The sequence below is a fragment of the Rhinoderma darwinii genome, chromosome 2 (genome assembly GCF_050947455.1).
Source record: "Rhinoderma darwinii isolate aRhiDar2 chromosome 2, aRhiDar2.hap1, whole genome shotgun sequence".
Taxonomy (NCBI): domain Eukaryota; kingdom Metazoa; phylum Chordata; class Amphibia; order Anura; family Rhinodermatidae; genus Rhinoderma; species Rhinoderma darwinii.
The window spans coordinates 126473015-126488516 of NC_134688.1; the positions used below are offsets into that span (position 1 = coordinate 126473015).

Here is a 15502-nt window from a genome sequence, read left to right on the forward strand (position 1 = left end):
AGTCTGCAACTCTCTCTAGGTCTCGCCGAAATATTACAATCTCCAGTCTGCAATGTATTACATCTCGCTGGAATATAACAATCTTCCAGTCTGCAATTTTTTATTAAATCTCGCTGGAATATTACAATCCCCCAGTCTGCAACTCACAGGTCTTGCTGGAAAATTACTCACGACTTATCGTGCCCCTGTATAAAACAGGTTATATTTTCTATCTAGTCCCTAATTACCAAGAGGATGGTTAGTCGGGCGCGACTAATTTCTTACGGGTTCGTGACCACACAGCGGGGATGTCGCCTTTGTCGCCTGAGATAATCGAGCCAGTCGACCAGGGTTCTACAGATTCCCACAAGACCGTCCACTAACACAGATAAGTCGAAGATTTATAAAATCAACTGACTTACCGTGTTATTGTGGAGGTGATCAGGCTCCTTCAGTGGGCAGTCCTGGGTCGTCTGTTTCACCCTGTGATTGTCGGTTGTCCGGAATCCGAAATCCCCTCGAGTGCAGCCACACACTGGGCGCCAAATGACAGGGTAAAACTTCCATTTCCCCTGTTATCTCACACCGAATAACCACCTCTGTAAATTGAAAACTGAAAGCATGCATGTAAAAATGTACACCAGACAGACAAGTGTTGGTAGACATCTTTCCCTTAGTCAAGTAGGATGTGAACTGAAACTTTTTATTGAACAAAGAAAAGAAACACAAAACTCCTCCCTAGAGATGTGGGACGTGCTTAAGCCCCATTGGCTCCTCAGCTGTGAGTCCATCTGTACACTCCTCTTGCATTCCAGGGGCGGTGTCTCCATAGGCGTGTCCCTGATATATTCTCTATTTTGTTAGATTCCAGTTCTTTGTGTAATATACTAATATATACATACATATATGCGAGGATAATATTTTTGTAAACAATATACATGGTAATAATCTCTGACACCGTGACTTGTGTCACATGATCAAAACTGACCAACAGGTTTCTACTATTAACTCAATTATAGAAACAGCACTCAACTCAAGAGGCTGATACTTTTCAACAAACCAAATTTACAACCCACTCATTCACACCGACAGCAAGCAGCTGAAGAGACCGATACATCCCAATCGAATGACACACCTCAAAATGATTTTATACTGCATAATGGCAAGGTGTAACATCCCGACTCGCATCCTAAAGCATTGGTAAGATATAATAACCAGACTCACACCCCATTCTTAATACAACTACACACATGAACGATCTATTCATTTGGCTGCACATAATCAAATTACAAAAAGGAAGAACTGGCGGAAAGAGGTGACCAATTATATTGGCTAATCATAGTGCTGAAATCAATTCAATTGGAACAATATATAATTCTAATATCTTTCCATTGCATCATATAGACACTTGTTGAGTGCAAGAATTGTCTTTTAATATTAGTATTAGGACCTGCACTTTATAAAATTATCCATATACACAAATACACGTCACTTCTTCTGCAAATGCTGTAGGTTTCTTCATGAAAATAGCCACCAAGTTAGCTTGGATCTTCAATCTTTGACATATAGACTGAGTAGCATAAAAATAAGTTATAGGTCTCGATATCTTACCAAACTACAGAACAGCTTTTACCTACAAATACAGTGCCTTGCAAAAGTATGTCGCGCCGACGGCCGCAAACCTCCCCCACTCCAGCCGCCGTCAGCCTGTGGATACTCACTGCCAGCGTCCTCTGCCTCCTTCCCTAGGACGCCAGCACACTCTGCCTCCTGCCCCCGGGATCCATATGGTGCGGGTGCGCTCTCCGGACGTTTCTCAAAGGGCCAGCACGCACAGGAATATTGCTGCCAGCCTATCCCTGCATATCCTGGACTATATAAGGAACTCTGCCCACTTTCCCAGGCCTGAGCAATGTTGTTGCTAACCCAATGTTAGCCTTCGTATCCTGTTTCCTGAATCCTGTGTCCGTGACTAGTTCTGTATCCTGAATCCTGTGTCTGTGACCAGTTCTGTATCCTGAGTCCGTGACCAGTCCTGAGTCTGTGACCAGTCCTGTATCCTGTGTTCTGTATCCGTGACCAGCCTGCGTCCAGTAATCCGACACAAGCCTGTTTCCGCTAATCTGGCCCGAGCCTGCTTCTAGTAATCTGGCACCAGTCTGCTTCCAGTAATTCTGCACCATCTTGTATCTGCTATCTGCAATCTGACTGTGTCCAGATGCCATCATGGTGCCATCAATGTACCATCTACCAGTGGCTGTATCTCACCTGTCTGGCCAGACAGACATCTCCGTTATGGTGGAGTAGCCCAGTGGTTCCACAACCCCATTGAACGTTACAAAGTATTCACCACAACCACCCCCTTCTTTTTTCTGTTTTGTTGCATTACAACCTGGAATTAAAATAGATTTTAAATTTGGTTTTATGTAATGAACTTGACAAAATATTCCAAAGTGTTACGTTGCAAACAAAATAAAAAACCTGAAAAGTTGTGAGTGCATATGTATTCAGCACCTTACTACAAACCTGACGAGAAAAGGCCGCTCACCAAAACTCACAGACCGGGCAAGGAGAACACCAACGATAACACTGAAGGAGCTCCAAAGATGCACAGCGGAGATGTAAGTATCTGTCCATAGGATCACTATAAGCCGTACACTCCGCATAGAGGGGCGTTATGGAAGAGTGTCCAGGAAAAAAAACATTACTTAACTGGTTCCCGACCGCTGGCTGTGTTTTTACGGCCAGCGGTCAGGGTCCTTAAAACCCACGCCATAGACTTTCTACGGCGCGGGTTTGAACTTGCTGCCCGAGCGATCGGGCAGCTGAATGTCGGGTCTCCAGCTGTCAGTGACTGCCGGGGACCCTGGGGAGAAGATAGAAGCAGCTTTCTTGGCTTCTGTCTTCTCCAATCTCTTTTACACAGCGCTCAATGAACGCTGTGTATAGCAATAGAGGCAGCGGCCGCACCGCTGTCTCTATTGGTCCCGGTGTTCATGTGACTGGTCACATGATCGCCGGGTGCCGTAAGTGGCAGACTGCTGCTGGGTCTAACTTGACCCAGCACAGCCCTATTAGTGACAATTGTCACTATGAGAGGGCTGATTTCCCCTGTAGCTAGGGCTGCTGTGCAGCTCCAGTTACCGTGGAAAAGCATGGAAAAAATATATATAAAGTTCCCCAAAGGTCTTTTTTGACCTTTGAGGGACAGACCATAGGAATAAAAAAATAAAAGTAAAGTCAAGAGCAAACATTTTTTATAATAAATACACATAAAATACCCACCCCCCCCCAAAAACGTTCCCCCCACCGCCAATCATTGTTGTAACGCTAGCCCAGACCCATTACCCTAATATAGACATGTAATATATTAAAATTTACGGTAGACAATGACAATCACAAATAAAAGGTCTATTTTAGGGAAAAACGTTGTTATTACCAGAAGAAAATAGCTGAAATGTAAAAAAGCTTATTTTTCTACTATTATTTTCAAACTTTAAGAATAAAAATTCTAAAATAGCAAAAAGGATGTGTATAAAAAAAAATAAAAAAATAAACCTGCATTGTCTATGGAAAAAACATCGCAAAAATCACGTCGCTAGCCCAACAAATAAAACAGTTATGGCCTTTTAACTAACGCGTGCTAAAAATAGCCCGATCCTGAACTGGTTAAAGAAAAACATAAGAAAACACATTTTGAGTTCGCCAAACAGCATGTGGCAAAATCCCTATCACATGGAAGAATGTTCTATGGTGAGATGAGACTAAAATTTATTTTTTTGTCCATCATGGTAAATGCTGTGTGTGGCACAAACTCAATAACCCCAAGAACACCATTCCAAAATATATTTCTGCCACTATTCCACCCATCTGAATGTAGTTTGCATAAAATCACACCTCTGTGCGGCAGAAACACTCTATCATAATAGAATACAGTGTATTGATTAACCGTTTCCCGACATTTGATGTACATGTTCATCATAATCAGAAGGAGCGAGTATGGAACAGGCTCAAGGACTGATCCCGCTCCATAAGTCTCGGGTGTTTGCTGTACATTACAGTTGACACCTCACTCTAACGGCTGGAATTGGAGATAACTCTGATCCCAACCATTTAACCACTTTGGTGCCACGATCAAAAGCTTCACATTAATAAACATGTAAATAAAAAAACACTAACGCTTTATTTTTATATTTGCTGATGACATAGCTAATGTTGGTCAGGGTTGATGCTTCACTTTAATAAATATGTAAATAAAAAACACTAAACTAAGGAAGACATTTGTGCACATTTATTATCCATTATTTAGATAGTGCCATCATATTCCATGGCATTGTACAGATAATATTTTCATTTGACACTACTAGGCTCAAAATGTTATTTCTCGGTGTCAGGCAGGCACACATAATCTATAGGAACCGTTTTATATTAAGCCAAATCAATTTATTGTATTTTGTAGTATGGGATGAGGGCCTGACAAAAACACACAAAAACAAGGAGGACATATAAGAGCAGCATTACTTTGTTAAAGACTGGCTAGGGCTTCCCCTGGAAAATGTATCACTATAAATTCATGCAATAGTGTCACACTGCAGAGTTTGGAGTCACACCCAGGACCTGGAGGCTGAGATGCCCAAAAAGTTCATCTTCCCAATATGAGATCAGTACTACTGGGCCGTGTTCACACGTTCAGGATTCTGTCCAGATTCAGACACGGATTCCACGCCTAAATCCTGACAGAACTTACTAATATGCTTGTGAATAGGGCATTTTATAACCCGTTCACATGCACAAAATAACAAACGCACTGCAGATTTTACAATCTGCAGCATGTTCATTATTACTGTGAATTTTGCTCTGTAAAACAGTCGATCAGCTGCATTAAATTTTAATAGGGCTAACCCGCGTGCCGATCCGCTGGCCAATCCACAGTAAAAACCTGAGTGTCAGCTGCAGATTCTGCCTTGGATTTTTCCTACGAAAATCTGAACATAGCCCAAATGCTGCATGAGAGATGGGGGGGCTGTTACAGATTTTGTACTGTGGCCCAGGATCTAAAGTTATGCCTCTGTACTTTATCATATTATTCTGGCAAAATATGGCAGTGGCTATGTATTGAAGTAAATTAAACAGAAATATTCTAGTTTTAAAAAGACAAACTGCATTTATAACTTGCTATATATAATCCAACTTGAATTATTCCCAAATATAATAACATTACATCAACTACACTAATGTTTCAACAAAGCAAAGTGCAAACGTATCTCACATATATTAAATTGCATCCCCCCTTCATGTATTGTAACAGAGCTAGGCCTTATTCAGACAAGCGTATTATACGTCCATGTGTTGTCCGTTAAAAAAACGGACAGCACACGGACCTATGCAATTCAATGGTGCTAATCACACATCTGTGGTTTTTCACGCAGCGAGTGTCCGTTGCGTGAAACTCACTCAATCAGGCCTTGACCTCTGTTGACACAAATTGCTCAAGTTTCGAGTTGTACAGAGCCGTACTGTACTTCCATTTACCTCAGATTAGATTTCATAAAAAATTGTGGCGTTCCATTTAATGCCGTATTACGTAAGTTTACTCCCTTAGAAGCAATGCATATAGGGTAGAATATCTATGTAATACGGTACCATATGGAGACACTATACAGCATCACAAATGTATTTATAGCTCGATAGTACAACATCACAAAAGTGTTTATAGCTCCATAGTATTATTATTGTATTACGGTCCGCAATTACGGAGATTTTTTACAGTCGTCTGCATGGGGCCTAAGCACTATGAAAATATATTGTTACATTTATGGAATTCTAGCACTTCTAATTCCAACAAGACATTCATTTTAAAGAACAACATCATATCTTAGGCTTTGTTCACATCTGCGTCGGGGTTCCTTTCATGAGTTCTGTCAGACCTTTCCGTCAGGGGCACCCATGAACGGAAACCATAGCTTTCCGTTTGCATTACCATTGATTAAAATGGTAACGATTCTTTTGCTAATGGTTTCCCTTTGCCTCCGTTCCATAAGTATTCAGATTTTTTGGTGGAATCAATCAGTGTTGACGGATCTTGATCTTTATTTTTATTCTAATTGGGGCTTAAACATAAACCAATAGCCAGGCTCCATGACAGTAGAATACCTGTTTTTTTAATCGCATGAACATACAAATAGCCTGACTAACATATGGATACCTAACACTAACGATGGGTATTCATGTGTTAAAACTAAGCTAAAAATGGTAGTAAGAAGTTCAGATGGTAATCAGAGCCATAGCGTATTCAAAGCAGGGCATATAATGATATCTGTCAACGGAAGCGCAGTCAACTGCGCTATTGATTCAGTCAAAACAACGGAACCCTTTCACAACGGAGACAAACGGAAACCATTAGCAAAGTTTCCGTCACCATTGAGATCAATGGTGATGCAAACGGAGGCTAAGGTTTCTGTTTGCCTTTCCGTTGAAGGGTTCCCCCGACGGAAAGCTCAGACGGAACCCCTCAACGGAAAGCAACGCTGAAGTGAACACATTATTAAAATAATGCTAGATTTTATATTTGCTGATGACATAGCTAATGTTAGTCAAAGTTGAGGCTTCACTTTAATAAACATGTAAATAAAGTATGAAGAAAATAAACAGTAAAGGGTGATAAAATGTCACTGGATCATTCCAAGACTCTGCCTTAAACTGCATGCTGTTTTTTCCATCTGTTCAATATTCCACTGATATTGACTTCTGTTTAGCTGTGCCTTGTTTAACTGTGAATGGAGGCGCTTCAATATAGCATTGTACCTTTTCTTCTGCACCTGTGAAAAAACATAAAACCAGTTAATATTAATATGAAGACTTTATCTTCAAGTCTTATCTTGTTATGCACTTAACCCCTTCCCTCTTTGGCCGCTTTTGACCTTCCTGACAGAGCCTCATTTTTCAAATCTGACATGTTTCACTTTATGTGGTAATAACTCCGGAATGCTTTTACCTATCCAAGTGATTCTGAGAATGTTTTCTCGTGACACATTGGACTTTATGTTACTGGCAAAATTTGCCCGATACATTCAGTATTTAATTGTGAAAAACACCAAAATTAAGCGAAAAATTGCAAAAATTAGCATTTTTCTCAATTTAAATGTATCTGCTTGTAAGACAGGCACTTATACCACACAAAAATGTTGGTAATTAACACCCCCCATATGTCTACTTTAGATTGGCATCGTTTTTTGAACATCATTTTATTTTTCTAGGACGTTACAAGGCTTAGAACTTTAGCAGCAATTTCTCACATTTTCAATAAAATTTCAAAATGCTATTTTTACAGGGGCCAGTTCAGTTGTGAAGTGGCTTTGAGGTCCTTAGATATTAGAAACCCCCAATAAGTCACCCCATTTTAAAAACTGCACCCCTCAAAGTATTCAAAACAGCATTTAGAAAGTTTCTTAACCCTTTAGACATTGCGCAGGAATTAAGGCAAAGTAGAGGTGAAATTTACAAAGTTCATTTTTTTTTTCCAGAAATTCATTTTGAATCCATTTTTTTTGTACCACAGAATGTTTTACCCAAGAAATGCAACTCAATATTTATTGCCCAGGTTCTGCAGTTTTAGGAAATATCCCACATGTGGCTCTAGTGTGCTACTGGACTGAAGCACCGGCCTCAGAAGCAAAGGAGCACCTGGTGGATTTTGGGCCTCCTTTTTATTAGAATATATTTTAGGCACCATGTCAGCTTTGAACAGGTCTTGTGGAACTAAAACAATGGAAACCCCCCAAAAGTGACCCCATTTGGGAAACTACACCTCTCGAGGAATTTATCTAGGGGTGTAGCAAGCATTTTGACCGGCCAGTTTTTTTGCAAAAATTTTTGGAACTAGGCCATGAAAATGAAAATCTAAATTTTTTCAAATAAAATGTAGGTTTAGCTAACTTTTTTTTCATTTCCAAAAGAACTAAAGTAGAAAAAGCAGCAGAACATTTGAAGACAATACCCCACATGTGGTAATAAACGGTTATTTGGACACACGGCAGGGCTTAGAATAGAAAGAGCGCCATTTGGCTCTTGGAGCTCAAATTTAGCAGGAATGGTTTGCGGAGGCCATGTCACATTTGCAAAGCCCCCTAGGGGACAAAACAGTGGAAACCCCCAACAAGTGACCCCATTTTGGAAACTATACCCCTTGAGGAAATTATCTAGGGGTATAGTGAGCATTTTGACCCCACAGATTTTTTGCAGAAATTTTTGGAAGTAGGCTGTGAAAATGAAAATCTACATTTTTTTCAAATAAAATGTAGGTTTAGCTAATTTTTTTTCATTTCCACAAGGACTAAAGGAGAAAAAGCACCATAAAATTTGTAAAGAAATTTCTCCCGAGTAAAACAATACCCCACATATGGTAATAAAGGCTGAGAAGGGAAAGAGCGCCATTTGGCTTTTGGAACTCAAATTTAGCAGGAATGGTTTGCGGAGGCCATGTCACATTTGCAAAGCTCCTGAGGGGACAAGACAGTGGAAACCCCCAATAAGTGACCCCATTTTGGAAACTACACCCCATGAGGAAATTATATAGGGGTACAGTGAGCAGTTTGACCCCACGTGTGTTTTACAGAACTTATTGGAAGTAGGCCGTAAAAATGAAAATCTACATTTTTTCAAAGAAAATGTAGGTTTAGGTATTTTTTTTTCATTTCCACAAGGACTGAAGGAGAAAAAGCACCATAAAATTAGTAAAGCAACTTCTCCCGAGTAAAACAATACCCCAGATGTGGTCACAAACATCTGTTTGGACACACGGTAGGGCTCAGAATGGAACTAGCACCATTTAGATTTTGGATAGTGTCTGGGCACCATGTCACATTTGCTGAGCCCCTGTAGTACTAGTATAGTGGAAACACCCCAAAATTGACTCCATTTGGGAAACTGCACCCCCTGAGGAATCATCTAGGGGTATAGTGAAAATTTTGATCCCAAAGGTTTTTTGCTGAATTAATTAGAATTAAGCTATGAAAATGAAAAAAAAAAATTTTTTACAACAAGATGTAGTTTTAGATACACATTTTTCATTTTTACAAGGAATAGAGAAGAAAAAGCACCCCAACATTTGTAAAGTAATTTCTCCCGAGTACGGTAACACCCCATATGTGGTTATAATCGGCTGTTTACGTATATGGGAGCATTCAGAAGAAAAGGAGCGGTATTTATCTTTTGGAGCATAGATTTTTCTGGAATGGTTTGCGGACGCCATGTTGCATTTGCAAAACCCCTGATGTACCAAACAAAAGTGACCCCGTTTTAAAAACTACACCCCTAAAGGCATTTATTAAGGGGTGTAGTGAGAATTTAGACTCCACAGGTGTTTTTCAGAAATGAATACGCAGTGGATTGTGCAAAGTGAAAATTGTAATTTTTCCACTGATCTGCCTATTCATCGCACACTATGTTGTGCCCCTAGAGAATCTTACCCCATAAATTGTTAAGCGGGTTCTCCCGGGTATGGTAATGCCTTACTTGTGGCCATAAATTGCTGTTTGGGCACGCTGTAGGGCTAAGAAGGGAAAGACCACCATTTTGAGCATGGATTTTGCTTGGTAGATTTGTTTGAGTTTTGCTGGTATTTCCGTTTATAATGTGGGGGCATATGTAATCTGTGCGGAGTACATCAGGGTATATGTAATCTGTGCGGAGTCCATCAGGGTATATGTAATCTGTGCGGAGTACATCAGAGTATATGTAATCTGTGCGGAGTACATCAGGGTATAATAAGAGGGTATAATAATGGGGTAAATAATACAATTATCCATAGATGTGTGTTACGCTGTGAAGCAATCCGTTATGCACAGGCCGGTGTCACACTGATAAACGGTTTTCTTTCTTATCCCCCTTTTGTAACGCTCTGCACCTTTTGGGGACTTTTTCTCCTTCGTAGTTTGGGAAATATTACTGGGAAAGTTTTGCGCTGGTATAATACGGGCGCCCTCGCTTCCAGCGGATGTGCTATGTCCATTTCCTTTCCTAGTTCCTAAATACTAGGGCCCTGAAACTGAAGGAATGTTCCCCTCCGGCCTGCGCATTGAGATGTTTTTTCATCACCGCATTACTAGTGCCGTAACTTTTTTGTTTTTCAGTTGATTGAGCGATGTGCGGGCTTGTTTTTTGCGAGACGGGCTGTAGATTTTATTGGTACCATTTTAGAACACATACGACTTTTTGATCACTTTTTATTTCATTTTTTGGTAAAGGAAATTACCAAAAACAAGCAATTCTGGAATAGTTTTTTATTGTTTTTTTTATCGGCATCCACAGTGCGCCCTAAATTACATGTTAGCTTTATTCTGCTGGTCGATACGATTACGGCGATACCAAATTTATATAGTTTTTTTTATGTATTGCAGCTTTTGCACAATAAAATCACTTTTTTTATAAAATCATTTGTTTTCTATGTCGACATATTGTAAGACCCATAACTTTTTTATTTTTGCGTGCACAAAGCGGTGTCAGGGATTATTTTTTGCGGCACGGATTGTCGTTTTTATAGCATTTTTTGGAAGGAGATGTGACCTAAAAACAAAGATTCTGGCGTTGTTTTTCATGGTTTTTTTTTACGGCGTTCACCGTGCGGGATAAATTACATAATAGTTTTGTAGTTTGGGTCGTTACGGAAGCAGTGATACCAATTATGTATAGTTTTTTTTTAATTTTTACGGTTTTTCCCATAATAAAAGACTTACTATGGGAAAAAAGTCAGTTTAGCTTTATTTTTATTTGAAATGTGTGTGTTTTTATTGTTTTACCACATTTTTATTATCTTTTTTTTACTTTTCTGACTTGTCCCACTAGGGGACATGAGGGCCTGATGCCCCGATCGCTACTCTAATACACTGCACTACATACGTAGTGCAGTGTATTAGCGCTGTCAGTTATTCACTGACAGCAAGCCTATGAGGACACGCCGCAGGCGGGTCCTCATCGGCTCCCGTACAAGGCAGACTCGGACGCCATTTTCTGGCGTCCGATTGCCACAGCAACCCAGCGATTGCATCACTGGGTTTCCGGTCGGGTGAAAACCTATCAGATGCTGCGCTCTATTGAGTGCAGCATCTGAGGGGTTAATCTGCCGGATCGGAGAGTAGCTCCGGTCCTGGCAGTTACAGGAGGGTGCCAGCTGTATAATACAGCTGTCACCCCGCGGTGATGGTGCCGGCTCTGCTTCTAAGCCCGCACCATCACTGCGCCGTACATATACGGCGCTTTGCGGGAAGCACCGCCCGACAGCGCCGTACATGTATGGCGCATGTCGGGAAGGGGTTAAACAGTATGTTCCATCGTAACGTAAACACTTCAGATTTTCCGCAACGGATTTCATTGAGGAAAATCCACAGCATATTACAGTAGCAGCAAAGTGGATGAGATGTGAACAAATCTCATACACACGCAGCTTAAAAAAATCAGCTCAAAAACTGTTCATAAATTAGCCTGTGAGTTCTGTTGCGAGTTTTCTCCATTGAATTCAATGTGGAGTTAAAACCTGCAACAAATGGCAAATGCTGCGATTTTTGCGGCGTAAAAGTAGCGTTTCCGTCGCAAAAACGCACTCGAAGAGAAAATTTTATACAGCCCGGCCGTTGTCATAGCAGCGCTTTCTTCTGTTTTCCGTCCTGGCCGGCCTCCTGGAATGACGTTTAATCCAATGTGACTGCCACAACCAATCACAGGTTGCAGTGGATACATAGGCTGCAGAATCAACCCAAGGAGGCTAGACTGGACGAGAACAGAAGAAAGCGTTGCTATAACAGTAAGTATAAACTTTTTTTTTTCCAACCACTGTTTTCCGCAGCGGAGATTCTGTTTTTTGGCCGGAATTCCTTGCAGGTTCAAGGATGGATACGCTGTGTACTTGTACGCAGCATAACTGTACTGCGTGATCATGGCCAAATAGTACATTTTTAAAATGAGTAAACAGATATGACAAACTGCAATTATCAGTAATTCTTAGGCCAAATGCACTCAATGCGTATTACGTCCGGAAATGCCGTGTGCAGTTTCATGCAGCAAATCCGCATCCTAATACAGTACGAGCAAAGTAAATTAAACTTCAAGTAATCTCATCTACAGGTTGCGGAAATTTTCATAGGGTAAAATTTACCTGCGGTGCGTATTTTAAAATCTGTAGCATGTCAATACATCTTGGGTTTCTGCCTCAGAATTATATCTGACAGGTTTATAAAAAAAAAAACGCACCAGCATAAAACTGCCCCTATTTCCGCATCAAAATGTAAAAACCCACCATTAAGTGTGGATTTTACTTGTGGAATTACCTGCGTTTACCTACGCTTTTTTTGCCATGTGGCCGAAAACTGCATTGAAAAAATGTGTTTTTACTGCGATTTGCTGTGCGGTTTTCGCCCATGAGGCAAAAAACATGGCAAAACCGCACCATGTGATTACTCCATTATATTTCTTAGATATAAGCAGATATCTTTCTTAATATATCACTCAATTAACTCCTTCAGTTGGGCTTAGTCCTGAATCAACTTCTAGCAATATGAGGCCTTGTTTTTTGCTGGACAAACTGTAGAATCAACAAGTACAATGTTAGGCATCATTTACACGAGCGTAATATACGCGCGTGTGACGCGCGTGCTTTCACGCGTGTCGTACGCACCTATATTACTCTATGGGGCAGTGCAGACAGTCCGTGGGTTTTTGCGCAGCGTGAGTGCGCTGCGTAAAACTCACGACATGTTCTATATTTCAGCGTTTTTCGCACATCACACACCCATTGAAGTCAATGGGTGCGTGAAAACCACGCAGGTCGCACGGAAGCACTTCCGTGCGAACTGCGTGATTCGCGCAACAGCTGTCAAACTATGAATGTAAACAGAAAAGCACCACGTTCTTTTCTGTTTACAAACATCCAAACGGAGTGTCATAATGATGGCGGCTGCGTGAAAATCACTGATGAGACACGCAGCTGTTAAGTGCATTTTGCGCACGTAAAACGCACACGCTCGTGTAAATCAGGCCTTAGGGTATGTATAGGTTAGCAATAAAAAAAAAAATATTTCATTTTAAGGGGCAAGCAAAACAAACTCCATTCCGCCTTGTTTATTTTATTTGTATGTTATTCATCACTGACCTATAAAAAGCGTACAATATATTTATAGCACATGTTGTTACAGTTATAGAGATACCAAATATGTGGGGGTTACATTAATGTACATAGGTTCTGTTAACTAAAACATATTTTATTTGGACACAAATTGTGTTTTGACTCTTTATTTTTTTAAACCCCCCCCCCCCACCAGTGATCATGTGGGCGCATTGGCAGTGCCCTCGTGATCACCTTGACATAATAGTACGTCAAGGAGCCAAGGCCCCTGACGTACTATTGTGGAGGGAAGGGGTTAACATAGTTTTATTCATTATTATTCATTATAGTATTTAGCTGTAGAACTCGTGAAAGGAAACATTTTAGAATATGGCTACATTTTCCAATAGACCCAAGTACCCTATTCTTATGGGCAGTGCTTCTCCTTGAGATAATGGGCAGATTATAATTGACGTAGTGGGTGTTGGTTCAGTAGTCTCCATTCAGTGTTATATACATGAGCTACTGTATCTGTATTTTGTAGCCTCTATAGAAGAATACTTTGTTGCACTGCATTCATCTCTGGTATGATCAGAATCTGGACAGGCAGTATTTTGTGGCTACAAGCTCCTGAGATGTTAATTCAGAACTGTGTTGGAGTCTCATTGGAAATGGTGGTTTACATATCTCCCTGCACCCTCCATAAGAGAAAAGGAAACTGATTAACAAAAAAAGGTTGGCCTTAAAATTAAAGCAAAATATTTTAAACAAATGTAGAAAACAACTGGACGTCATTCACACTTGTATATAATTATTTCTAGCCAGAGTGTCGTTACTTGCCTCTATGTCTTTTCTGAGTACAGCATGTTTTTCCAACTCCTCTTCATAAATCTTCTTTTTTGCATTGATACACTCTGTTATTGCTTTGATTTGCTCACTTACATTTGATATTTCCTCCTATCAATAAAGAATGTATATGAATGTCAGTGTATCAATTACATTATGACTCAGCCAACAGCAATACCTACCCAGTGCTCTCAGAAGGGTAGATTTCTAACGTTAATCTCTTTTCCCAGCACAATACTGAGGTATTTCTGCCCCTGTAAACTAGTAGGACAGATGGAATTTTTAATTTAATCAAACTAATTAACTAGAGTCTCCTCCCGACATAAGGATATCTAGCCCCTCCTACCATGTGTATATTATAAAGTAGTAGCCTTAGTTAGGATGGGAAGCTTGTGCTGCTGTTAGGACTAAGGGAAAACAGACTAACGTAAGAAAGCTACTTCCTTACATCCTACAGCAGCACAATAATGGGGAAATAGCAAGAAGTAACCCCATAGGGAGGGCCCTGTTGACGGGTGGAGCTCAAGATTGACCGCTCATGAGCCGTCTCTTCGGAGAACCAAAAATTCAGCCTATAATGGTTGATAAATATTAAGTGCGAACTCCAAGCTGCACAGTAAATCTGATCCAGCGGGATCAGACTTTATTCAGCCCAAGAGGTGGCATCTGCTGTAGTAGCTTAGTCTTTAGAAAAATGAGGTGAATTGGAGATCTAACAATGTAAGCCAGTCTACTGGCCTCTACACTTCATCTAGCCAGGGTAGGTTTGGTGGATTTTAAGTCTGTTTTTTTCAGGAAACAATAAATTCTCAAACTTCCTATCTCTTACTCCAAGCCTAATAGATCTCAAGACAACAGCAGAGATCTAGGGATGGAAATTATGTTCCTCATGAGAGGAAGACACGTGCCAGAACACTGGAAGGGAGTTGCCTGATTTCAGGTTACAAATAAGGAACTTTGGAATGAAGTGTGGTAGTAGCTTTAGCAAGCTCATGTCCTGGAGGAATCTGATGTATAGATCCATGGAAGACAAGGCGTGAAGTTCCCCTGTTCTGACAGATGTTATGGTTAGGGTCGGACACCCCCATGTGCAAACCGTGCAGATGCACCGGAGCCCAGTATAATATAATTAAGGGACTGAGACAGATGCACAGGAGCCCAGTATAATATAATTAAGGGACTGAGACAGTTGCTCACCGTCACTGGTGCACTGTTGGAATGACACAATGTAGTGTGCCATGGTAAACTATTGGAGAGTATGGGGTCCCACACCCCCCACCCCTACACAGTGCTCTCCACCACCTGTGTCCGAACTTGATTATGACCAGAAGGAAATAAACTCTTAGGATAGGTAATTATGTGGGACCTCTTTCAGAGGTTCAGAAGTAGTTGATCATAAACCTTTTAGGACTAAGGCAAAGTCTCATTTTGCAATAGTTCTGAGGATAACATGTCTCATTTATCACACCATTTCAGGAAACTTTTCACCAAGGATCTTACACAGAAAGCGGACCTGGACTAGATTTCGGACCTTCCAGGTCGATATACTCAGTCCTTTTCCGAATCCATCCTGCTGGAAGTGTA

At 40.7% G+C, this 15502-nt stretch overlaps 1 protein-coding gene across 4 annotated transcripts in view; it reads right to left on the reverse strand.

Moving 5' to 3' along the window:
* Positions 1–4248: 4248 nt before the first annotated feature.
* Positions 4249–15502, reverse strand: part of CCDC122 (coiled-coil domain containing 122) — a 43804-nt gene continuing 32550 nt past the window's right edge. For all 4 annotated transcript variants that reach the window (XM_075850240.1, XM_075850239.1, XM_075850242.1 and 1 more), the window contains exons 4-5: positions 13913–14029; positions 4249–6797 (exon numbers count right to left, since the gene is read on the reverse strand). In XM_075850240.1, the coding sequence (XP_075706355.1) occupies positions 6648–6797; positions 13913–14029 (267 nt within the window). In that variant the 3' untranslated portion in view covers positions 4249–6647. The remainder of the gene's footprint in view (positions 6798–13912; positions 14030–15502) is intronic.